General features: G+C 40.6%; 1 protein-coding gene across 1 annotated transcript in view; it reads left to right on the top strand.

The window, feature by feature from the left end:
• Positions 1-1,145: 1,145 nt before the first annotated feature.
• Positions 1,146-26,479, top strand: part of HSD17B4 (hydroxysteroid 17-beta dehydrogenase 4) — a 63,339-nt gene continuing 38,005 nt past the window's right edge. The window contains exons 1-11 of the mRNA XM_037373816.1: positions 1,146-1,273; positions 4,242-4,295; positions 7,820-7,927; positions 8,454-8,513; positions 9,524-9,545; positions 9,660-9,706; positions 10,476-10,560; positions 13,428-13,615; positions 16,031-16,122; positions 16,737-16,761; positions 18,321-18,449. Of these exons, the coding sequence (XP_037229713.1) occupies positions 1,216-1,273; positions 4,242-4,295; positions 7,820-7,927; positions 8,454-8,513; positions 9,524-9,545; positions 9,660-9,706; positions 10,476-10,560; positions 13,428-13,615; positions 16,031-16,122; positions 16,737-16,761; positions 18,321-18,449 (868 nt within the window). The 5' untranslated portion in view covers positions 1,146-1,215. The remainder of the gene's footprint in view (positions 1,274-4,241; positions 4,296-7,819; positions 7,928-8,453; positions 8,514-9,523; positions 9,546-9,659; positions 9,707-10,475; positions 10,561-13,427; positions 13,616-16,030; positions 16,123-16,736; positions 16,762-18,320; positions 18,450-26,479) is intronic.

Genomic DNA, 26,479 nt, shown 5'->3' on the forward strand with positions numbered 1-26,479 from the left:
CTTCCTTCTCACACCGTTCCCCTGCCTCACTGGGGTTTTGCCCCCATGGGCTGCAGCTTTTCCAAGAACTGCTCCAGCGTGGGTCCCCTGCGGGGTCGCACCTGCTGCCAGAAAACCTGCTCTGCTGTGGGCCTCTATGGACTGCAGGTGGAGAACTGCTCCAGCATGGGGTCCTCCACAGGCTGCAGCTGGGTACCTGCCCCACCACAGGCTGCAGCTGGGTACCTGCCCCACCACGGGCCTCCCTGGGCTGAGGGGCACAGCCTGCCTCACCGTGGGCTTCACCACAGGCTGGGGGGAACCTCTGCTGCGGCCCCTGGAGCCCCCCCTGCCCCTCCTGTGGCGCTGGCCTGGGGGGCTGCAGGGCCACTGCTCTGTTTTCTCAGGCTTCTCCCTCCCAGCTGCTGTGCAGTGTTTCTAACACTTTCTCAAGTATGTCCCCATGAAGGCACGGCCACCTTGCCTGCAGGGCCCGGCCGTGCTGCGGGTGGGTTGGAGCTGGCTGGAACTGGCTGCAGCCGGCACAGGGTGGGCCCAGCCTCTCCTCACAGGGCGGGCCGGAGGGCGGTGCAGCCTCCCACGCGGGGGGTGGGGGGGGGCCGCAAAAATCGGGGGGGCGAGAAGGAATGTATTTTGCGTTGTATCTTGCTCAACCTAAAGAACTCCCACACCCAGGGCTGCAACGGCTGAAAGCAGTGATCTGAATTGGGAAACGGTAAATAAAGCCAAAGAAAAGCAACCATAAACCAGACAAAAAACACCCTCAAACAAAAACCCAACAGAAAAACAAACCACCACACAAATAAAAGCCGTAAATAAAGATCAACTTTAAGCGGAGGCGTGATGTCTACATTCAGGCTGCCCGAGTTGAGATCCACCCTACTTAGCTGCAACCTCTTCAGACACCTGCGGCGATGTGCCCGCCATGCAGCAGGGCAGACCGGCCCGCCTGCATTTCGCAATGCCTGTATTTCACAAGCAGCTCGCCTTGCCTGCCGAGGTGCGGGAGCACAGAGAGCGGGCGGGACCGGAGCCCCAACGCGGCCCCGCTCCCGCCCCGCCGCGGCCGCCGGGCCGACACCGCAGCCCAGACTACGTTTCCCAGGGGGCGGCGGCGGCGCATGCGCCGTGTCCCCTCGGCGCGGCCTCGCCCTGCCCTGCCCGCCGGTGCCGGGCCGGCGGGCTGCGCAGTCGGGCGCAGGGCGGCGGAGAGCCATGGCGGCGGGGCTGCGGTTTGACGGCCGGGTGGTGCTGGTGACGGGCGCCGGAGGAGGTGAGCGGCGCTGTCCTGTCCCGTCCCGGGGCGCGGCGCGGTGCGCGGGGGGGTTCGTCCCCCCGCAGGAGGCGGCTGGTTCCTAGGGGAGGCCGGGCGCCGCGCCAGCGCCGCTGCCCTCGGCCCTGACAGGTGCCGCCGTGCCCGCCGGTGGGACCCGGGGGGCTCTGTGAGGGCTTCGCCCCTTGGAAACGGGTTTTAGCCCGTGGCGGGGCGAGGCGCGGCGGCGGGAGAGGGGCGCCCGCCGCGGGGCAGGCCGGGCCGAGTGCCGCCCCCCGCCCGGCAGCGCCGAGGCTGTGCGGGGGTGACCGCCGTGCTGCCTGCCGTGCGCGGGGCTGCCGGCCTGAGCCCGGCGCTGCTGGAGGTCCGCGCGGGAGTACTGCCCCGTGCTGCGCTGTCCTTCAAATACACGGGAGGAGCCGCGCCGCTTCACACCGGTCCGTACCGGTGGTGTGCTCCGTGTACTGCTTTGATACCCTAATTCCTTACGGCTTTGCTTGGGCCTGGTGACTGACGCTTGTCGCCTGCGTGCCCTGGCACGGGGCTGTGCCGGGGGCCCGACTGTGCCAGCACCGCTGCCGAAAGCGGCCGCGGCCGGCTGCCTGCCCTGCCTGCCCTGCCTGCCCTGCCCGCCTGCGGGGGGCGGCCCGCCGCCGGGGGGATGGGGACGCACACGCCTCCCGGCGGCGGGGCTGGCCCGTGCTGTTGGTGGGCGCGGGCCCGGCCTCTCGAGGGAAGGCGGTTCTGCGGTGGAATGCTTGGTTTTGCCAAGAAATAGTTTTGTGTTTGTTGTTGCAGTGTGGGGTTGGTTGTTGATGTTTGGTGGTTTGGGTTTTTTTTCTTCTCTTGCTTTGTTTTGGGTTTGTTTGTTTGGTTTTTTTTTTCCTTCTTCCTCTGGATGCATGATTTGACCTTCGTCTTCTCTGGTATTTCCAGTGACCATCTAAGCTGAGTAGATGAGGGAGGCGCAAAGTTTGTAGTTGTCATGAGCTGCTAAAGCCGCTTGTTCTGCCACCTTCTAAGAAGGTTCTGCCTTCCTGCAGTAAAGTTTTGCTTTTTTTTGTGGAGCTGCGCATAGCCAGAGGAGTCATTTTGGGGGCCTGAGTTATGTGATGTCTTGTGGACTAAGAATATGAGATTTTGTGGAAAGCACTGAACAGTCCACTCGCATCACCTGGAGGTGACAAACCTGAGAATAATTGAGGCCAGATCTTTGTATGGTGCTTTTCAGCTTTTACCAGACCTTTATTTATATGCTTCACTGTATATAACAAGTCTCACCAAAGAACAGGTTAAAACCGTAGGTAACAGCAAAACAAAGACACTTTGACAGTAACAAAGCTTCTAAAAAGCACTGCATGGAGCAAAAATTGCTTGTTGTAAGTAGGTACAGTGACCCTTGTACTTCTAGTAGTAGGCTGCTCAAAAACTCCAGGCTCTCTGTTTGTTAACAGAGAAAACTGTCCTTGGATGTTTTATTTCACAATAGTTTTTTTTTGATAAGTGGGTTGATAAAAATTAAACCAGGATAAAGGGAAACCCTGTTAACTTCAGGTTAGGTCTTGTCTTGTTTTTATTTAGTTTACAGCACTGTAGTTAGACTGTACTGCTAATAGCATGGTTTGTCAACATTGATTTTTGATTTGGATGCTGCTGAACAGATCAGAGCTTGGAATTTGTCTAAAACATCTGGATCACTAATTTGTTTTTTGACATACCTGGGCATCTAAAAATACAGTAGCTTCTTTCCACTTTGAGCAAACCCCTCATGAAATTCTGTTTCTGCTTGTTCTGCAGTATCATAGTCTAAGCAATTCAAGCTGCTGCTTTTTTTTTTTTTTTTTTAATTAGTTTTGATTCTTAGGCATGCAGTCCTTGCTTGCCAATTGAGAATGGTCTTGGTTTTGTTTGGCTTTGAGGAGGCCACAGTTCTAAGTTGTGTGGCTTTTCAAAACAAAAAAAAAGTTTTCTTGGACTTGGGTTACTTTAGGCAGTGGATGTATATGCACCTCACCTGTGATACTCTTGGTGTGAGATTTGTGTGTTTCAAAACAGTCTAAACAGTTCTGGCTTCCCCGCCCCCCCCCCCCCCCCCCCCCCCCCCATTTTTTCTTTTAAGAGCTGGCTTTGAAAGTTTTGGTGAGGGGCAAAGTGATGCTGAAAAACTTTTTTCTGACTGATTGTCTTTTGATAATTCAAATTTCAGTTTCTTTTGGAAGAAAAAACTGATCATCATAATTGATTTCAATAGCTTTTGCCTGGTACAGTGGATAATATCTCTGTAAATCATTTGTCGTAACAATTAACTGATGTACAACATACCTAGAACCTAAGCCAGAGCAAAGGTGCAAGAGTCTTGTATGTGAGGCAAAAATCAGTCTTCCGTTATGATGGATAAACTGTGGATGGATCTGGTTAACTGTGGTATTAAGTGATTTCTTTGTGTGCAGATAGTTGGAGGGGTTTTGTCAGTACATCTTCAGTCGCAGTTAAATTTTGTTCAGTTTTTTCTTCAAATCTTAAAGACTGACTTTAACCAGGGAAGTATCTTATTCACTTAGAATGTAATTAATTAACTTGAAACATCCCCTCCTTAAAGGTTACATCAAGACATTAAACTTTCTGCCTTACGAATGTATTTTTCTGTCACAAATACAAACTCCGCAGCAGACAGCTTTCCCTGATGGTTCTGTTGAGTGCAGTAAGAAAGAGTAAGAATAGGGATTTTTTTCTCTTGACTGGTGGTTTTATCTACAGTTATCTATTTGTTTACTTTTGTGTTTTGAACTTACCTGGAACTTTGAACTTCTGGGGGAAATAGTAGTTTACTTTGAACTTTCAAGGTATTTGTGTTGATTTGGTGTGTTTTTCTTTAAGCAATTAATTTTTGTGTCGCTTTTTCTTATGAGTTGTGATTCAGGAGACAAACTGAGGTTTTTTTCTTTTTTTAACCTTTTTTTTATAATAGGTTTGGGCAGAGCGTATGCTCTGGCTTTTGCCGAAAGAGGAGCTTCAGTAGTTGGTAAGTTTCATGTTAACTAACTTGATCTAGACAATAACCTTTGCCTTTTCACATAAGGTGCATTCAACAGTCCATGCCCTTTGAGACAGTAACCTTTGTTATTTAATGGTTTTCTGTTTTATCTTTTGCTATTTAAATTTTGCTTCTAAGCTTTATTTTCTTATGAAATGAATTTGTCCAAGAGCTTATCTTTGCTGGAAGGCTAGTTTGAATCGGATCACTTCCTGGACTTTTGTCCATGCGTACCAGTCTTTACAGTGAGGCCGGAGAAGGTGCTGTCTTAGGTGAATACTGTTCAGAAAGTTTTAATATGTCCATTTGAAAATGTGAATGTGTTATCTTCTAGTACCTTTCCCCAGGAAGGAAGTTATGGGAATGTTATGCAGTATCAGTAGCCCCCAGAAAACACAGAATGTGCTGACAGTACACTGTATTGTTTCTTTTTGCAGTGCGTCAACCAGAATAGCCATCTGGTATCAATGACAGTGCCGGATAGCTCCCAGTAAAAGTTTTCTGATAGTTTCGTAGTCATTTTGTTAAACCTTCTTCAGGGAATATTCAGCTGTGCAATATGCTGTATCACAGGCTAATTCTGAAGGTCAAATTATATTCTTGGACATTCTCCAGGAGCTTGCATTGCCATTTTTAGATTGGATGGATGTTAGGAAAAAGGTCTTGACCAAAAGGGTCATCAAACACTAGAACAGGCTGCCCAGGGAAGTGGTGGAGTCACAGTCCCTGGGGGTATTTAAAAGGTGTGTGGATGTGGCACTTAGGGATCTGTTTTAGTGGTGGACTTGGCAGTGCTATGTTAATGGTTGGACTTAACGATCTTTAAGGTCTTTTCCAACCAAAATGATTCTATGATTTGACTGCCTAAGAATCAACTTTTACAGGTATTGTTGAGAAGTTTAAGGTTAAATGTTTTTAACAGATTACAGACAAGAACTCACTCACTGATTTTTAGCTTTCTAGTAAAAATCCCAATCTCAGTTTATAAAATTTCATAAAAATTGTTGGGTTTTGATTTATTGGTTAAACTGCGAAGCCTGTGTGTAGACAAAAAAAAATCTCAGTTTTTTTTTTCTGGTAGTTACCACCTTTGATAGTTACCTCATTTACTAAGAACATGAATACTTCATCTCAAGTTCTTACCAAAAATTAGGTCACTATAAGCAGCCCAAATGTTTAATTGTATTGACTGTGTGTAGCTAGTGGTGTTCTGCCTTTCCAGAATAATCTGAAAGAAATGCTGTATTGCCTGACACAGCTAATACTCTTTTTGTCGTGGCCTTATTGCACAATAGCTAAATCAGTAAGTTAAGAACTGACTGTAAGGGAAACTTCTTATTGCCCTTTGGAAAATGCACCTCATTTTGCCCCTTCTTGTAGCAGTGCTTTGCGGTTACCTCTAAATACTTGTATTTATTTTTCTTACTTTTGTTCTCTTATGATTCTGACTTTAAAGAATTGAGAAGTTACTTGTGTTAAAATTTGAATTTTTTTCACTAAAGCAGATACAAGATGCAAGTCTCTTTAACAAGTTCCCTTTTTTTTAACATAGGAAATGAAGGTATGTTATAAGAAGGAGGAATACTAGTGGGTCCCAACATGGGAGCTTTTTCTGTCTACTTCCCCATTTCTTTCTGTGTATTTACGATTTTCAGTCCTAGAATAGCTCTGTTCTTTCTTGTGTACTCATTTTTGCTTCACAACTGTTAGCGCCTACACTCAGCCTAAGGTACTTTGCTGCCTCTGGAAAATTTTCCCTAATATTTAATAAAGCTTTTTATCAGCAAATTACTATTGAAGTGAACGTTAAACATATATAAGCATGTCTTTGGTAGAGAATTGTAATGTCCTAACAAGACTAACAATGTTTTTGTATAAATTTTTACCACAAAATTGCCTAATCTTCTTTCCCAGGACAGATGAGAAATCCTAGTACTGTTCCTGACTCCTTTTTCGTTGATGTCATGTTAAAGACCTTTGATGTTGCAGACTGAGCGGTCTGCCCATGTTGCCCATTCTAATGCTTAACTAAACTTGGAAATTTTCCTTAATATTTCACCTGAATTGTGCTAGCGGCATGTTGAAACTGTCAGATAATGATCTATTAGTGTGGAGATTTTTGTCTCTTCCTTTTGCATCAATCTGTTAATGTACTTGAGCATATCGTCGTGTTCTGTCTTAATTCTTCCTACTTCAGACTAGGTGGTTCTTTGGTTTGGTTTGTTGTTTATGTGGGTTTTTTCCCCCCGTATTCTTTACATGGTCCACTTCTGGGCTTTGGCATTTTCATTTACTCATATGGATTTTCTGCAGTCTTCTTGCATTTCTTTTGAAGTGCTGCACACAAAAATTGAATACAGGAGTCCAGATGAGATTTTCTTGGTCTGCGTAATGGAGAATGATTGTGTCATGTGTCCTGCAAGCAATGAAGTTATGTTCCCTTTCACATGGAGAGTTTTCTTTTTTTAATTCCCTTTTTAAAAAGACAAAAAAAAAAAAAAAAAGAAAAAGGGCACAATATTGGTTTATTCCTTTGATACAGCAGACTTGCAGTTGCTGTTTGTCATCAAGACCAGCAAGAATATCTTGCTTATTTTGTGGATTTCACTATGGCTGGCTTCTTGAGGGCTTCAAAAAGTTGGAGGGCACAAAGCTGGAGTTTACCGCAGCAAAAGACTTCATAGCAAAATACCAGTGTTGCTGGTAAATGGTCAGTCAGTTCTGGTTTTCTTACAGTTTCATTTGGCACCCATTTAAACATACTTCTTACCATTTTTTTACATCTTTTGTCAAAATATAATGTGTGTATGGATTTTTTTGCGGTGTTTTTGTTCCTGTGATGAATTCCATGAAACTGTGGGACATGCAAATACCACAATGCAGCAGACTGTGGTGATGATACAATGCAGCTACCACTAATGATGCCTGCCCCAGTATGGAGAGCAGCCTGGGAGCAAAGCAGCCATCTACGTCAGATGGACCTCTTATCCCACTGGAGCAGGATCTGAAGCTCTTTTCCCTTTGTTCAGGTTCCTTGATCTGTTCTATAGGGAATTTTACTAGTAACATTTCAGCTACTCTATTAAACAGGAACAAAGTCTTCTCAGTCTTGTTTACGGTTCATGCAGTAGCTAAAACAGTTTGACAGGAGACCAGAATTAATCACCTGTGATTGGTATGTAGTCCTGATCTTAATCGCTGAACTACAGTAACACAATTGGAGGGGTGTGCTGGGCAAGGCAAGCAAGTTGAATGTATCTTGGAGAGAGGGGGAAAAAAACCAATGTTGTTTCCCTTGTTATTTTAAAAAGAGATACTGTATCGTACTACTTTTTTTAGAAAAAATAATAGTATGACTTACTGTTCTTAAATCATGGGAGATTCTCAGTAGGATCCAGACGTATTGGGTTTTATTAGTAGTCCTTATGACCTTCACTGTGATAATAAGATAAGGAAAGACCATGAAGTCTGAGTGTTAACAAGAAAAAAATTCCTTTCTTTGTGATGCACAGTGAATGATCTTGGAAGTGATTTCAAGGGATATGGCAAGAGCATCTCAGCGGCTGACAAGGTTGTTGACGAAATCAGAGCAAAAGGAGGAAAAGCAGTACCCAATTATGGTATGTTATTTTTCCAGACTAGTGCAATGCTTTATCTGTAGGAATAGTGGACCTGCTGAATGAAGAGTTGACACTGCTTAATAAAGGACTACTGCCAGCTTGCCAATGTCATGTAAATTAAATAGGTGTAATGTAATGTGGAGTAGGGAGACAGAGATGCTAAAAGCAAGTGCATAAATTGCTTTTTTAATTTAAACTCATCTAGTAGTTACCTTTTCATATAGTTTCTAAACATTGAAATACTAAGGAACTGTCTGTCTGCAGTTGTTAGAGGCAAAATGGGAATGGATGATTCTTACTTGGTTTGCTTCTTGTCTTTCTTGCAATGGCAAACATTATGCCATTTAGACTTACTGTGTGGGATTTGCTTTAGGCCACATGCAAATAATGGCTGCATTTGAATTTCTTTTATATTGGGGTTGTACACAATTTATTTTTCTTAGCTCCATGGAATTAGTTGTTAATACCCTGGAACTGCAGTGTATCCAGTTAATTTTACTTGAAAATTCACACTTTTTTCCTACAGATTCGGTGGAAGATGGTGAAAAGCTTGTGAAGACAGCACTTGAAGCTTTTGGGAGGATAGGTACAGTTACTTAATTCTTGTTGGAACTTGTTTGCAAATGCAGAGCCATTATAAACAATGTAATTGACAAGTGTATGAAGACAGTGTGACCATAGTAGAACTGTAACCCTTGATGCCTTTAGTCAATGAAACCTAAATCAGGGACATTCCACTTTAAATTGGAAGGGGCAACTTCTCTGTCTTTTTTGGAATTTTGTAGTGGAAGTTTAAAGCTTAATATGTGATTCTTCTTTTCGTGCCCTTCAGAATTCTGATAGTTCAGTAATGATTAACAATTTCTGTCCTAAAGCACAAGTAATCAAGTATTATAATGAGCTGCATAAAATTAGGATAAATAATGTTGCTGAAGAGTCAGAAGATTCTCTGTCGTGTTTTGGAAGCTCTTTTGTCTATGTGAAGATCAAAATGATTTAACACAAATAAAAAAAAAAGCTTGAGCTATTTTATCTAACAGGGAATATTCCTCTTTACTATATGTTCACCACTGTTTAATTGTGAAGTTTATGTGATTTTTAACTCAGGGTTAAATGGCTGAAAGTACACATGATCAAAGCCAACAGGAACCAAATTAAATATTTGACAAAAAATTGTTATGGCCGCTTTAGCGGCTCTGTGACTCTGTGGTTCTTCCAGTTATCATTTGGGTGTACTGCAACAAAGATGGTGGCGCAAACTGTGTAGTTAGGAGCACTCTGGAATTCAAAGCAAGCTGCAGAACTGTGCAGGGTGGCTGCATCTTGCAGGTATTGTGTTCTAGGTGGCCAGGTCTTCTCAGCTATACTTCCCTGTCAGGCTTTGTTCTGTTAGCAAGCTGAGACTTGCCTCTACTGAAGTAGTTTGTCTTGTAATTATTGTCCAATGGTAGAGTTCCACCATTTGGGTCAAGGAGCTATAGAATAATAACAAGATATATGTGTACAGTGTTCTTGTCTATATATATATTTTTAGAAGTGGGAGAAGAATAGAAACAAGCTTGTACTTTATTAGTGCAATCTTATTTTTTTTTGCAGATATTGTTATAAACAATGCTGGGTGAGTAAACCTGATGATTTTTTCATGTTTGATTGTGGGCTGTCACTTTGCTGTAAACAGCTGTCCATCTTTTGCTTGTTTATTCTGTTTTGTTTTTTTGATTATGCTTTTTAGGATCCTAAGAGACCGTTCATTTGTTCGGATAAGTAATGAAGATTGGGGTAAGTTGACAAACTCAAAAATGTACTTTCTGCGGGAGAGATGAAAAGTACATCCTTCCCATTGGTACAAGGAAGAAGAGAAGGTGGGGAAGGCTGTCTGTGCCAGATTAGAGAATTATCCTTTGCCCTGAAAGCTTAGTGATAACATGCTTGTGTTCAGCTTGCAAACCAGATCTGTGCTGCAATCATGGTAGGCATATGTAGTTACAATGGGGAAGAAAGGCTCTAGCTGCCGCTCCTTGTTGCTGAGTGGAATACAAAAAAGAGCCATGTGAAGCACACAGAATAGTTTTTGTGAGGACAACGTATTCCTAACACCAGCACTGACTGGCTGAATACTAAACAGGCTTAAAAGACCCAGAACTAACAACAGAGGGAAGGAAAGCTGGTGTGCCAAGGGACAGAAGAACTGAGGGAGCCTTCAGTGAGATGGTAGGTGATGATAAGCCAGTTGAGCAGACTTTTGCAAAGATGGACTAGCTTCTGTAGTCTTTATTTGGCTGTGCTTAAGTACAGGAATTTTGAGTGCTTGTCAGTTCTGTACAGGAGAGCCCCAACCACGAGGCAGGAGAGATAATCAATGTATGTTCAGGCAAGCACTTCAAAATGATCTATAAGAAAATAATAATAATAAAAAAGCCCTCTACTTTTTTAGTAATAGTTTAGTGTGAAGAGAGTGCCGTTTTTGTCACGTGGAAAAAAAAGTGGTGTATTTCAGGTTGAGAGACAAAGTCCTGAAATTACTAAACCAACATTACTTTTTTCCTAGATATAATTCATAGAATTCATTTGCGGGGATCATTCCTGGTCACCCGAGCTGCATGGAATCATATGAAAAATCAGAAATTTGGCAGGTAAAAGTTTGTCTTTTTTCATTTTTCAGTAGGGTATAACAGTTTGAAGCATGTCTTGACAGTGAGGGAGAAGTTTTGCATCCTTTTCTTTCACTACTACTGAGATGAAATAAAATCAGTCCAAATGTTTAAACCCTTCTGAGTTCTGCCCCCTTATGTGCCTCTCCAGCCAAATGTTGAAAAGATTTTTTCCATGTAGATGCAAATGCTGCAGACAGGAGCTGTCTTTAGGGAACTTACCATATCTTTTCATGAGGACTGGTTAGAAATGTTTGTTACTTGTATGTTACTGCAAACCTGAGGGATTCTTCTCCTCCTCGTTACTATTCAAATGACAGGTACATGCAGTTCTGCTTGTGGATCTTGGCTTTTTTGTTTGGGGTTGGGTTTGGATTTATTTTTTTTTCCCCTTTGGACAAAGGTACTTGTCTTAGAAGCTGTGGAAATGTTTCTAGGCTGTTTTTGTTTGTGTTACTGTAAACTGACAGAGTGCAGTGAGTTCAGACCTTTTAAGTTTTTTCACTTCTGTTGTTTTTCCTTACCGAAACACTGCCATGATGAAATTAATCTTAATAGCTATACCCAGATGTTGAAAGCTGTATGATCTTCTTTGTCATTCTGTGACCAAACTGACTGACGTTCTCATCCACGTAACTGAACTGTAGGGGTAGAGGAGGAGATCAGTAGGCAGAATTTACGGCTAAAGTCTAAGAGTTGCATCCATTTAGGAAAACACGTCCCTTGGTTCCTTTTCTGTATTTGCTCAGATAACAGTGCCAGTGGGTGCTTCTGCAGTTTTATGTATAGACATGTGCCATCTACAAAATGCCTGCTTTATACAGCTTTTGTAGCTTTCTTTATCATGATCATATTGAACCAGTACTTGTAACACATATCTCTATCTAGATTAAACCATTGTGTTATTGTCAGTATTATGTCCTACAAGCATTCATCAAATAGCAACATGAACGAAGTGGACACACCATAAATAAATGGAAACCGAAGTGCATCAGTGTCAAGATGATTCCTCATATACTTCAGCTGTCTTGTTCAGTAGTTCCTGAGGACCAAAATCAGGCCGCCAGCCATTGTATGCTCAGTTCATAGATTGTATTTACACGGTGCACTGGAGGGGCTGCCTGAAGCTGCCCCCACCCAAAAGGGAACCAAAAATGCTAAAACTAGGAAATGTCACAATCATGGACTGAAGAGTTGATAAATCACCTACCACATGACTCATTGAAAGACAAGGTTTAGGGAATAGTTAAGGTATGGCCCTGGCAGAGGAACCAGAGGTGCAAAAGAGCAAGTTGTGCTAAGGGTGTAGAGGAAAAGAATGATCCTGAAGTTAGACATGTAGAGCCTTATATGCCATGGCAGATGTGGATTTCATGTGAGAAGGACAATTAATAGATAACCTGATACCCAAACTCGGCCTGGTGGGAAGGAATAGAGGTATTATGATCAGAATATGGTTTGGAGCACTGTCATATCCAGCAGAGTCAGTAGTGTATAACTTATCATGGTTATAGGTTTTAGGTCAGGGGAGTGGAGGTATTAGGTGTGCCATTGCTTGATTATGCCTTGAAAGTGGAGCACATGAGAGAGGACATGCCTGATTGCACAGGAATGGACTTAGGCATGCATCAGATGTGTTGCTTAAGTGAGTTGTGATGTAATGGGGTAAGTAGGTGAATGCAATATTATACATCAGGGGATGGGGGCAGGTAGGGGAATCTGGGTTTAATGTGTCTTTTTTGTGGGTGTGGGGTGTTTTGGATTAGGGTTAGGAGGTAATCTGGTGCAGAAATGCCAGCTTGGCTGGTGGGGGTGGGTAAAGGAAGAAGAAAGCTCTAAGAAGAGGTGCCGTCTTCATTCTTTGGTTTATAAGACCGATGTTTTCATAAACTATTAGCGTATTTTTAGTAGTTGAGCATTTTGTTTTCTAGGGCTCCCATGGTGGGGAGGAGAATGAGGAGGGTTGTCAAATAGGCAAGGGGAGGCTAACTAACCAGTGATGATGAGGGGGTGTTCTAGTGGTTGGCTGTCTACTCATATTAGGATGAAGAAGGTGGCAACAAGGAGTCAAATTGAGGTGAATAAATAAAAATGATACAGATTTTGATCCCAGCTACGCAGTGTGTTTACAGTAGATTGGAACAGATTCTGATAAGGCTTTAAAAGTGAAGGTGTAGACCCTTCTCTCTGAATTCCAATTTATGAGAAGACATGCTGCACAGTGTTCTCTTGCCTCAAACCAGCTATGCACTGCAGTGGTTTTAGAGCTTTCTTGAGAGCAGTTCAGTCATCTCCACAGCAATAATATTAGGGGACAGCAAAGGGGAAGACTTCGCTGTCTTCTTCCTTCGTGTGTTTAACGCACATTAGGATTCTTTGAATGTGAATTCTGTAAGAATGCATCTTTACATATTACCAGGCAGATATTAAGGTGAAGTGATTTTCAATAAAATAATTTTCTTCTGACTGCTGAAGCTATTTGTTATTTATAAGAATAATGCCCCTTGAAGTGCAGTTAGAACATGAAACTAAAATACTTTTCTCTATGCCATACCGTGTTGTCATAAAATGTCTATTTTAGTTTTGTAGTATGACTCAAAAAGACTCATGACTTTGTTAGTTTTCTGCTACCATGACAACGCTTCAGGATTTGTGAGATGTTTGCTATCAATTAAATATAAAAACCCCATCTTTTTTAGTGAAAACAACAGACAACGTTTTCTTACTTGCAGGCTTTTGTTTTGTGGAATACAGAGACTGTGATGTGAAAGGTGGAAAACGTTTTGTGTAGAATTAAACAACTTGAAGAAATAATTGAATTTTTTTTCTCTCTTCTCCCCTGTCTTAAGAATAATTATGACTTCTTCAGCTGCTGGAATATATGGAAACTTTGGTCAGGCAAACTACAGTGCTGCAAAACTTGGCCTTTTGGGTCTTGCAAACACAATTGCAATTGAAGGTCGGAAGTATAACATCCACTGCAACACAATTGCTCCTACTGCTGGATCCAGACTGACCCAGACTGTCATGCCACAAGGTGAAACATTTAAGTTCTATGTGTACTGACATTTTTCAGTGAATTGAAGCACAGCTAACTTTCTCATCTCTTAGAAGATGCAAATCCTTTACATTTCATACACTGCTAATTCATTATTTCTACTGTCTTTTTGTCTCTGACCTGTCAACTTACTTTTTCTGTTGTAAAGAATTCTGAATTTCTGCCACAAGTTAAGAGCAATTTTTGTAATTCACAAAAACAGTTTCATGTAGCAAAGCTCTTTAATTACTGTCTTTTCTAAGATCCATCTACGCAGTGGAAAGGCTTATTTGTTTCATGAGATGTGGTATCAAGTATGTGCATAAAGTGTCTGCACTTGTAATATTGTCGAATTGCAAAATACCATTTTTTGCACAACATGTCATGTATGTACTTCTTCATTTCATGATCAGTGGGAGATAATAATGAACTGAGTTGCCTAATACATTATCATTTTCTTTATTGCACAATTACTAATCTTTGAATGCTTGAACAGGTTTTTAACAGTGCACTGCATTGGAAAGTCAGTATAAAGAACGTTGTAGGAGAAAGCTGTGTGTAAAGTGTAAATTTAGGATAGAGTGACTACTTTGGCAAATGACCAGAAGAAACAAAAAGAATTTGCAAAAGGAAGCCTGTTCTATTTGCCCTCTGAAAGTCTTCTACAATCAGCCGATTTCATTTCCCTCCTGCCCTTCTTTTCCATAGTGATAGGCAGTTTTCAAAGCCAGGGGAGTCATTATGTTAATCAGACTGATACACAAAATATTGAAGAGTAATATATTTTATACAGTTATGCATAGGTTGAATGCATAATTTTGTTTTTCTAAATATGTTCTGTGTATAGCGTCCTGGCTTTGGTCTAAATAATCCAAGTGATCAGGAAATCTAGCACCTCTTTGGGTTGTAGGTTCCAGGGATTTAATTGAACATACCAACAGAAGACTCAAATACATTAAACTTCCAGCCATGAGTTCCTGAAGCATAAAGTGGAGTTTAGTAGCTGGAAGTTCCTGAAGATATTTCTGTACAGTGATAAAACCACCTGCTAGTTTTCTTTCTTGTCATTTTAAGGCGAGTGAGATCCTTTGGTCTCCCTATAAGAGAGTTACAGCTCTGATCATTTATTTTTTACCTTTCTCCTTCCCTCCCTGTCCAGTTTTTTCAAATACTCTTAAAAGGTTTGGACACCAGAACTTCAAAAACATTTTCATATCTTGTATCAAATTATCAGTACTTTCCTGTTTATCTTTAGGTGTCTGCACACACCTGTGCTTTAGCACTGCCAGAGTTTCGTATGTTCAGCTTGGCCCACTTACTGATGTTCTTGCTAGAACTCTATATGTAGTTCGCATCTTTTGTGTATCTTTTTTTTAAATTCTGCCATGTATTTCTTAATTCAGCAGTGGATTAATAGCATAAGTGATAGCAGTCTAGCGCTAATTTTTGAGACTAAGTGGTGTGTGGCAGGAAGTGGAATACTTTAGAAAAGCCTAAGGCTTTTGTTAGGCACTTAGAAGATGCCATATTAAATGGGAGTTCAATTTCCTTTTACCTTTGGGGAACTTCTAGAAAGGAACTTCTGTTACTTCAGCTTCGCTATTCAAGAAGTACCTGTAATGCTCAACTTTGCTAGCTCTTCATCTGTCAAGGTGTGTCTGAAAATGCTTGCTGACCTTTAGCTGAGGAACAGCTATGTATCTATTGCTTTTGAAAGAATAATTTTCTAAAAGCTGAAAAAGAAAACTAAACAAAGTTGTTTTTTCTTTTCAGACAGGGGATAGAATATGTGGTAAGAGCTGCCTGGACAACCATGCTCTGCTCCATGACAATATCTCCATTTTCAGATAGTTTTCTCTTGTGCCAGATAACAATGAAAATGTCAAAATACAATTGATATATAAATTTAGCAGGACTGATAATTCCCAGTATCTCATTTGGAAATATCAATGTTTCCAAATGGGAAGTTTCTCAAATATTCAGCTGCTGCAATTCTTTTTGTACTATCTTTTCTTTATAACTGACTAGCAGATTAAAAGGGAAATTGCTCAGGTACATCTTCATCAGGATTATGTCTAGCTGGCTTGTCCTTGTTTCAGGCTGCTTGTTGGATGGAAATTTAGGAAGGTACCTGGCTTTGCAGTCTGCACATGATAGTGTTCCCAATAGATAAGATGGTCTTTCATGTGTCTGGTGAGAACCGGTCATTAGGTTTGGAGGCATACACACATCTCACAAGCTGTTTGTATTTAATGAAACTTCAAATGTTTAATTTGCCCTTTCTTTTCATGGCAGAATGCTGTTGGTTAAGTTCTTCCTGGCTCCGCTTTTCATCAGAAGGTGTTTGAGTAAGAATAATTCGGTGAGATCACACAGTACTTCTATTTTGTGATTCCCTTCTTCAATTTGTTCTAGATCTGGTCGATGCCTTCAAACCAGAGTATGTTGCTCCCTTAGTTGTTTGGCTTTGCCATGAGAGCTGTTTGGAGAATGGCAGTCTGTTTGAGGTAATTGTTTTATTTTCTCTTTCTTTCTCCTTTTTCCCTCCCTTTACGCTGTTCCCTGAAATCAATAATTTGCTTTAGCCTGTCCAGCCTTAAACCTCTTTGCTGAAACTGAATTATCATGTGAGGTACTACATATTCGGCATAGGCAAAAGAAATGTTGACCCTGTATATGGCAGGTACATCAGGCAGTAACAACCTTGTCAGATTCTGGTGTGTGCTCAAAATACTACTGATTTGATTGTTACAATTCTTATTGTACATTTCTAAGTTTGAAAAGGTACCAAAGCCACTACTTCAGAAGTTTTTGTTTTGTAAATCATTCAAACGCAGAAAGCAACTTTCAGGAACGATGAATTACTTGGTTATGGAGTACATTACAAGTATTGTCATCAAACTGATAGCTCATATTGGATGGAAGCTGTTATCTTGTTGGCGTTTTATGTTGCCCATGTTCCAGTGCTTAACTAAACTGCTAAATACAACCAGCAGTAGTTCAGAGATTTTGTTACAATCTTCGGTTTGTTCTGAAGTATATTTTTGGGTCCCTACATTACCAGAAGTTTGCTTTGTGATATGGTAAGCCAATGTTGGTGTTTTCTTTTTTTCCTTGGCAGGTGGGAGCTGGATGGATTGGAAAATGTAAGTACTTTGTGTTGCAGGATTGATATTTTTATTTAGGGAGAGAAGGTCAGCAAAAGCCTAGGGTTCTGAGGAGACTCCTTATTTTAAGTGAAAGTCACAAATTTCACTATGCGTGGGGGAGCTGGTAACTTAGGTATGTGCTTTGTTTTGCTTTTGAGCTAATAGTAATTGAATATATGCTCAAATAACTTTACCTCTTGGGTCCTGAGGGTATAATTGAAGTCAAGAATAATCTCCATTTTTGGCACTAAGTATGCATTGCTGCCTTTTTTGGATAACTTTAATTCATTGTAGTATGAAAGTAGCACATGCTGGTAAACAGTCTACTTTTTAGTTACTTTCCACCTTTATTTGTACTTCTATAAAATAGCAGTGATAGGCATTAGCATGTTGAGACAATTCGCCTTCTTAATAACCAGAAGCTATGCTAGCTAAGTATTTTCTTGGAGTGACTCCAGTAACTAGCTTAAATATGAACATGAAGAAAACTTGCAGGCAACACTGAGGGCTTGCGAGATGGAAAACTTAATCCATTGTGTGAAATGTCTTAACCTTTTCTCCTGAATATGTTGAAATTAATACTGGTGTTATTTTCCTGAACTGTTCAAGGACTTTTCAGCCTATGTGAATATCACCAGTGGGTTGGAAGTAGGGTCATTAATTCAAGAAGTGTTCCCTCTTTTTCCAGAACATTTTTTTTCCACCAGTTGATAAAGATTTTGTACATTTCTAACTAACTGTGAATATTCTGGTGGCACTGGAATAGCTTTCCCCAGGTAGCGTATTAGACAGATGAAACAAATTGGGGCAGCGGCATAAAATGTCTTGCTGCCCTTCACAAAATGTTGATTTTTTAGTACAGCTGAAAATTTGTGGCTTCTCGTCTTTGGCCAAAAGAAAATACCATTTTTCATCATTTATAATGATGACTGTTCAAGTCTTTGAAGTACCAGTATGACCTTATTCATTGTCTCTTGCTAATGAAGAGCAAACCCAATATAACAAAGATTAGATGCAATACAAGAAGTTTGTATCCTCCCAGAACCGATTTCACATTAGCCTTACGCGTTTCTCTGAAGTTACAGTATTGAAATACAACTTCAGGGGCCATTTGGTGATTTTGGCTACTGGTATTAACATTCTTTCATAGATAAAAAAGTGGTTTTCACATTTTCCCTATAGTTTTCGTAGGCTTTCAGAAGATTCCTAAGCATTAGTAGCCAAAATCAGGTCAGAAAAGGATGTTTGTAGACAGATACTAGCTAAAGTTTTTCACTAGAAAGAATCCTAAAACTGTTGGAATATTTTCAGAGGGGAATTAGTCTCTTATGGCTTTAATGAAATGTAAACCCAGTGCTGTTCCTTTTCTAAATGTTAGTTAAAAGCAGTGAGCCCTTTTAGTCCCACCTGAAGTTATACCAGTGAGTTAAACTGAAGTACTTAAAACCTTTCCTTTCTTGCACTGTCTTGAAAGTAGTGGCCTAGATGAAAGTCATATAAAGAAACTAAAAGGTTTTTTCTTTGTTACTTTAACTCTGGCTCATGTTTCCCATTAGTACGCTGGGAGCGATCCTTGGGTGCTATTGTCAGAGGAAAGAATCAGCCAATGACACCTGAAGCTGTGAGAGATAAGTGGGAGAAGGTCTGTGACTTTGATAACGCCAGCAAACCCAGAAGTATCCAAGGTAAAGGAGACTTTGATAATGTGGATAGTTTGGGCCAGTAAAGATTAGAAGAGAATGCTTTCTTGTCAGACATTTGCTGAAACTTTACTTCAAAAGTCTATGGAACCAGTGAATTCTTTTGTAAACGAGTGATATTAATCATATACTGTTTCAATACAGTCAGATCTTTTTAAGGAACCTTTTGTGTTCTAACATGTAGAATTAAGACAGTTTTATCTTCCATAAGAGTTTTTAGGGAAGCAACATCACTATTATTTTATGTATTGCAGCCAGATTAATGGTAGTGTTTTATTTGATTGCGCCTACAGACGGGTAGTACTATTGTAATAGATTGTATTTTCCTTTAGGTCATCTAATCTTGTTTTTTGTAGACATTTCCATACCAAAAAGCTCTCTGGTTAAGTCATTTGGTATAGCACAGCAAAGTTCTTCCTTGATGCCTTGTGTTCCTGAGTAACATCACCTCCTTGGCTGGTGACCAAGATGACTGTCTGTTCCAATGCTTTGTGTACTTTCTTTATTCCTCCTCCCCCGCCCCACCCCCCTGGCCCCTTTCCAAAATTACTCTTGATCTTTTCTGCTACTGTACTTGCTTCTCTTCCATCTTCCAAACTTTCTCTTTGTTTTTTTATGTCTCTCTTTATTTAGATTAATAGTTGTCATAATTCCTTAGTGAACCATAGAGACTAATTTTCCTGACTTCTTTCCAAGATTTCTGAAGATGTTTCCATTAGTTTGTGTGAGTTAGTATCACTGATAATTGTTTTTTTGTTATGCATGTGGTTATTTAGATCAAAGCAAGTTGTTTTTTAGGTCAGAGATTGAGTATTTGCCAAATTAGGAAATGCCAGCATTGAAGTATTTGGGTGAGGAGGGAGAGAGGCATCCTTATGTACAATCCCAGTTGAATTTCAAAGGTACTCACACAGTAGATATGTTTAAGCTGTTGGTGCTTAAATCCATTAGGCCATTTCATTAAAACCTTAGGCATATGTATTTAGATCCCAAAACTAAAACCAGAGCAGGACACTCTTACGTCCTTTCCCTCAGATCTTGGTGGAGGAGTGTAACCAGCCATAAAGCAGTTCTATATCATCTTATTGACTGTTTTCACTGATCCTTGGCTTGCAGTTATCCTATTTCCAAATGTCTGTCTGTTTATAAACGTTCTCTGTCCTGCTATGGAATGGTATTTGTGACAACGTAATTTCAGCTTTATAGCTTCTGATCTGTTCTCCAGCCTGTTGCATGTACAATGTTATTTTTATGGCTTGCTAGCAGAAAAATGTTGGGGGGGGGGGAAGTTGTAGATGGGAATTTCTTTTAAAAGTTGCATCAGCATTGCATGTGATATTCCACATCTGCCTCTTGATGCTATTGGGAGAAAAAAATTGACAAGATTTTGGATTTCAGAAGTAAATGTGCTTACAATACAACATAGCAGGTTTCTACAGTCAGGAAATTATAAATACTACATGAGTCTCCCATGCAGTGTACTTACCTTAGCTTCTGTTTTGGTATGAACTTGGTGAAAATACAGCATCTTTCTTTCAATTGCATCAATCCAGAGAGACTGCCAGGCTAAATGAAAATGCTTTCATTAGTTTGTTGCATGTGAGAATCAGCAGAAGGGTTGAGGAAAATTCTAAAGAAGTATAGCTGAATAGAATTTTCACCTCTATGTTAGAAGTTTTTTCTACGGCCAAACCCTCCACTTTGTTGCCTGAAGGTATTAATCTGTTAAATAAGGAGAAATAATTAGAGTACTTGCATTAAAAATTTAAAGATACAATACCAAATATCTGCAAGGTAAAACTCTCCCAGAAGAAATCATTAAAGTAATTGGGTGCTGTGAAGAGGAATCATGTACTAACCATTATGTGTAATTATAAAAAAATACCAATTATATAAAGAATTTGCATGCAATATAGTAGAAGATTTCATAATCAGAGTTGTTAATCTTGTTTCATAATTTGGGCATACTGATGAGATCAGTTTGACTTTATTCATTCTAGACTACAAAAAAGTAGGAGTGTAATCTGTTGGTTAGTTTGGTGTTTTTTTTAAAGGTAATTTTTGTTGTGTGTGTAACAATCATACATAACTGAATACTTGGATTCATGTACTTTTTTTTTATTATTTTGCTTAGAACTCTTTTTTGCAAGCATAGTGGGAGGTTGTTCTCTTAAATAAATGCCTGATATCTGCATGATCATGCATTTAGAGACTGCCTAGCAAAGCACTCATTTGATGTTTAACCAGAGCATGTTCATGGTTCTGTATTTTAGCCAAGGTAGGGTTGCTGGAGATGCTGAAACTCTTGAAGACTAAATGGAAGTACTGTCTCATCTTTACATTTTAGTGATGGCCTTTTAAGAAATGAAAATATTGAATATTTTTCTTAAAACCAGTTTAAGTAAAAAGATCCAAATTTTTCTTTATGCCTTTTTTTGATCTTTTTTTGAAGCGCTTCTTCAGTTTGTAAACTTTACTTGTTCTCTTGGCACAGAAACTAAATCAAGCTAAAAAACTCATACTTACGTACCAGAATATGGTTTTATAGGGTTTGTGCAATTTTAATTAATAGGAAATAGTTAATTGTCACTTGATTTGGCAATTGATGCTAATTCTGTAACTCACTGAAGTTTCTCAGGTGTCATGATAATGTGCTTGGTAAAGCAGTCTTTCTTGGTAGTTACCCTACCTCTTCCTAGCCAAGCAGCTGCTCATTGTGCAGTCCAGTCTTCTGTCCAAACTCCTCCCCTTACCTCAAAAGCTGTGTGACACAGTCTGTGTAACTGACTGTGCTTGCCTTTTCACTTTCCTTTCAATACCTTAAGTGTCTTTTAATGTTCTTTGTAGTTATTCCATAAGCTTTACAGGCTTAGTCCTTAACGTACTTGGAGAAGTTCTGGCAGTTCCTCTGTACGCTCACACAATTTCAGGTACAATCCTGTTAAACTATCAAAAAATACGGTTACTTGTACATTCACTACATGATACCATTTTCAACAACAGAAGAATCTGAGAACAGACTTCTTTTTTTGAAGAAGCTATGCGACAATTTGGGCCTTAGGAAGTTGAAGTGGAAGATGTAGTTTTGCTGGCGAGTATTCTTCTGTATTCCTTTTACCTGGAGTGAAAGGTAACCATCTACTTAACACGAAAATGTTGCTGCCCCTGAGGCAGTAGTGAATCTGCAGTGACTTACACGTTAGAGCTCTTTCTTAATTTGCACAATGATGGTATTTTCTTACTAATGATTAAACGGAAATAATAGTTTCAGTGTACTTTATACCACTTCAGAACAAGCTAGAAATCTTTCAAGATGTGCAGGGCATGATCAGAGCCTTAAGGTTAGGTCCTGGAATCAACTTCCAGTGTACCATCAGCAAGTCATTGTAACCAGCTCCCTGTATGCCCTTAGGCAGTAACAATTGCAGAATAATGTGACTTGGCTTGACTAGTACTAGAAAAAAATTGCTCGGGCCCAGATTTGCAGCTGGATCTAGTGAGCTGACATATTTGTCATGGTAGCATGGTTCAGTGTTTTGAGATACTGAGAGGTCCTGGGCTCCTCTGCCTGTGCATAACCAGAAAGACCAAATTAAATGTGATACAGAAGCATCTGAATGTGCATGTGCAGTATGTCACAGTTGCACACTGCACAGCACATCAGCTTGTTATCTCCCCGTATTCCCTCTCAGACAAAGTGAGATACGGTAGCCCTTGCCTCCACAGTGCACTATTTGCTCATGTCCTCATCCAGTTCTTCCTGTTGCACAAAGGGAGAAATCAGATTGTCTTGTGACATAGGTGGAAGTCAACCATCCCTGTCTTGCAGATTGTATTCTGTAGTATGTAATTGCGTGGGTTAGTATGTTCACTTGTTATCTAGGAAAATAGAATTAATTAAGTCTGTCACCTATATGAGGCAATAGCTCTCTGTCTTGATTTCCTCCTAAGTTGTGAAGATATGAGACAGTTTCAGGTAAATCTAGTATTTTAGAGGTCTGTAATCTGCTGTAATCTGTAAAATGTGTCAAAATTCACATCCATTCTAAATTATCTTAGAAGCTGTCTAGGTACAGAAAACAACTTGAGTATTCTCAGTGGGTGACTTTTGGCACATTTCGAAAGCTTATCTCTAGTATAGAGGAAATTAATATTAAACACATAGGTGTGTATGTATGTATGTACACTTCATATGTATATAAAGAAAAAAAGTGTATTAGAAGAAAACTGTTCCAGCTTCAATTTCAACTTTCATATGTGTTTAAAAAGGGTTAAAATACTGGTGCTGTTTTCTCCATAGTTAAGGGATATGGTTCACGTGCAGTGTTCCCTAACTGGAAAGTTAAGAAGAATACTTTTGGAAGGAGGCAGACTTTGTCATGACTGTTCTCAGCCTTTGCTTTTCGGGTTAATCTTTCCCTGCTGTCTGCTAATCAGCTGCTCTGTAATAGCAGCCCATGCTGGGGTAGTGGACATTTAAGATTTCAGAGTTCACTGACAGTGTAACAACTTAAAAAATATCCCAAACCAATATTAAAACTAATTATATTAATGAAATGTATTCCTGCTGGGTTTGTTTCTGCCAAAATTATACCCTTTGAGCTCTTTCTTGGATCTTGTGAGAACCTTACTCAGCTTGTAGAGTCATGTATTAAAAAGTTCAAATTGTCACGCTAAGTCTACTGCTGAAACATTAATTTCAGGCATCCTTATGTGTTTACATGACTGAAAATTCATGTAGTGCTCTGTGCTTACCTCCCCCTCTCTTTTTACTTTCCCTACTCAAAATGAGTACAAAACAAAGACTGTTGAAACCATTCTTACTAGTGTCTGAACCTCACTTAGTGATTTTGTAATGCTTCATCTTTATTTTTCAGCAATCTCATATTGCTTTGTTAGCTCGTAACAATGTATTTGATTATAACTTTGTACTTCTTCATGCAGTAGTCTAATCTACTCTTTCTTTGAAGGTGTAACCCTGCCTCATGTGAAAGATTCGTATCTGGTCAACTGCTAGAATATTACTGTAAATCTAATGCTATACTAGTCCATTTTCTTATGCCAGGATGTAGAAGAGTGGTGAAAACTGAAACAATAAGTTGAGACATTTCTATTGCATGCTGCTCTAACAGTCCCGGGAAGGTGAAAGAACTATGTCAGCACTGGGATTCTTAACTGGAAAAGTAATTCTGGGGTCAAAAAAAGAGATTAACATTTTCCCCTCTGTCTTTAATAAAAAAAAAGAAAAAAACCCTACTTTGCTGCCTGTATTTGGTGATATTCTAATAGCTCGCTTAAGCTTTTCAGGCACCCCAGAAAGGTGGCATTTTAAAAGTAGCTTTGATATTAAAGGGTGAAACCCACCTTGAAACACAGAGCATAACATATACTTTCTACTGATACATCTCAAGAAATTTGGGCCTAGAAGTGTAGACATATCTCATGTGGTTGATGTCTGTCATAGATATAAAGAAATAAATCCAGGAGTCCTTGAAAGAGCATTCTATCCTTAAAGACAGCTTTCTCTGCACACGTACACTTTGAAAATGAATAAAGGTGTTATTAAATTATTCTGGTCAAGTGCTGTTTCTGATTACAAATATAACAGTAAGCCAAAGTTTAAAAAAAAGTTTAAAAAAATAATTTTGGTGAGGCTTGTGACATTAAAGGTGAACACCATTGCATCTCACTTTTTAAAAAGTGTAATAAGGGGGACCTTGGGAACTACTGACCTGTTAGCCTCACCTCTGTACCTGAGGAGAGTGTGGAACAGAAGCTCCTAGAAGTTATGCTAAGGCACGTGGCAGACAGGGAGCTGATTCGAGACAACCAGCATGACTTCACTGAGGGCAAGTCTTTCTTGATGAAACTAGTGGCTCTCTGTGATGGAGTGACTACATAAGTGGACAAGGGAAGAGATACAGCTGTCATCTCTGTGGAATTCTGTAAGGCTTTGGATGTGGTCCCCCGCAACATCGTTCCTGCAAGATAGAAAGAGAGGTGGATTTGATGGATGGACTGCTCAGTGGATGAGGAATTGGTTGGATGGTCGCATCCAGATGGTAGTGGTCAATAGCTCAATGTCCGGATGGAGATCAGTGACAATTTGTGTCCCTCAGGGGTCCATATTGAGACAGTATTGTTTAATATCTTCATCAGTGACATAGATGGTGGAATCAAGTGCACCCTCACAGGCTTGCAGAGGGCATCGAGCTGAGTGGTGCAGTTGACATGCCTGAGGGACAGGATGCCACCCAGAGAGACCTGGAAGAACTTGAGTGGTGGGCCCATGTGATCTTGATGAGGTTGAGCAAGGCTAAGTGAAAAGTCCTGCACCTGGGTCGGGGCAACCTCTGGTATCACTGCAAGCTGCGATATGAAGGGATTGAGAGCAGCCCTGCAGAGGAGGACATAGGGATAGCGGTGAGTGGGAAGCTGGACGTGAGCTGGCAGTGTGCGCTTGCAGCACAGAAACCCAGCTGTATCTTGGGCTGCATCAAAAGAAGTGTGGCCCCAGCTTGAGGAACGTGATTCTGCCCTTCTGCTCTCTGGTGAGGCCCCACCTGGAGTACTGTGTCCAGCTCTGGGGTCCTCAGTACAAAAAAGACATGGACCTGTTAGAACAGGTCCAGAGGAGGGCCACGAAAATGATCAGGGGGCTGGAACACCTGCCCTGTGACAAAAGACTGAGAGAGTTTGGGTTGTTCAGCCTGGAGAAAAGGCTCCAGGGAGAGGACCTTACTGCAGCCATTCAGTACTTAAAGCTTTTAAGGAAGATGGAGACAGACCTTTTAGCAGGACGTTGTGACAGGACAAAGGGTAATGGCTTTAATTTAAAAGAGAGTAGATTTTGACTAGATGTAAGGAAGAAATCTTTTTACGATGAGAGTGGTGAAACATTGGAACAGATTGCCCAGAGGTGATAGATACCCCATTCTTGGAAACATTCAAGGTCAGATTAGATGGGACTCAGCAACCTGATCTAGTTGAAGATGTCCCTGCTTATTGCAGGGGGGTTGGACTAGGTGACTTTCAAAGGTTGCTTCTGACCCGAACTGTTTTGTGATTCTGCTATCTCCTTAGTGTTCAGCCAGACACTAGCCAGCTCACCACTTTAAGAAGCCAGTCATATCATATATTCTGGAAGAAAAACTTGGAAATGGAGATTGTAGTATTCTGCACCATTATTAAATTACAGATTATAATGTGTCTTAATGATGTCATTGCATGTAAGATACATGTTGGTAATCTTTTTTGGATTTCACCATTAAGAATGATAGTTGTGTTCCTGCATGGAAATAGGTTATGAATGTGAAAAGTTGAGGAAACATTCAAGTTTACTTGGAGGTCAAAACTGTATTTTTGCTTGAGGCAATGTGAAAGTCTTTGGCTCATGTGAGAAAGGCGGAGACAGTCTGTTACTTCTCCCAGCAGCTCATTATTTCTTTTCCTTCATTCTTTTCATGAATGCAAAAAGGGATGAAGATTCTGGCAGTGAGACTAGGAAGGAAGAAATAGTTCAGGACATGGAGACTCTGCAGGAGAGTGTGTGGTTAACTTGCAGGATATTTAGGGGGATGCAGTGCAATAGAGCAACAACAGTGTTAGTCTGAGCAGCAGTGCAAGTCAGTATAAGTGTAGGGGTTTTGAAGTGGAGGGGATCAGCTCCAAGTTTAAGGTAGTTAAATAATGATTTTACACTCCTCCAATTTAATCACTTTTATTTTTCTGTGCATGATTCTCCCACTTTTTGTTTGGTACTTTCTAACACGTCAATGTTTAACATTGATTTTAGCCACACTGAGCTTCAAGGACCAAGCTGTTCTTGATGGCCTGCCTTTACCATAGCTGAGTTCTGTATCTCAGCCATGCAACATCTCACTTGTAATCTTGCCATTATTCAAGCTCAGATGTATTTATTTGCTTATCTGTGTGACTTGGGAAAGAGGGTAACTGCCAGATGAGATGTTTCTTTTATTGCAAATAATTTTCAAGATTAGAAAAGCAGTACTAAT

Source organism: Falco rusticolus, chromosome Z (genome assembly GCF_015220075.1).
Source record: "Falco rusticolus isolate bFalRus1 chromosome Z, bFalRus1.pri, whole genome shotgun sequence".
In the NCBI taxonomy this organism is placed as follows: Eukaryota; Metazoa; Chordata; class Aves; order Falconiformes; family Falconidae; genus Falco; species Falco rusticolus.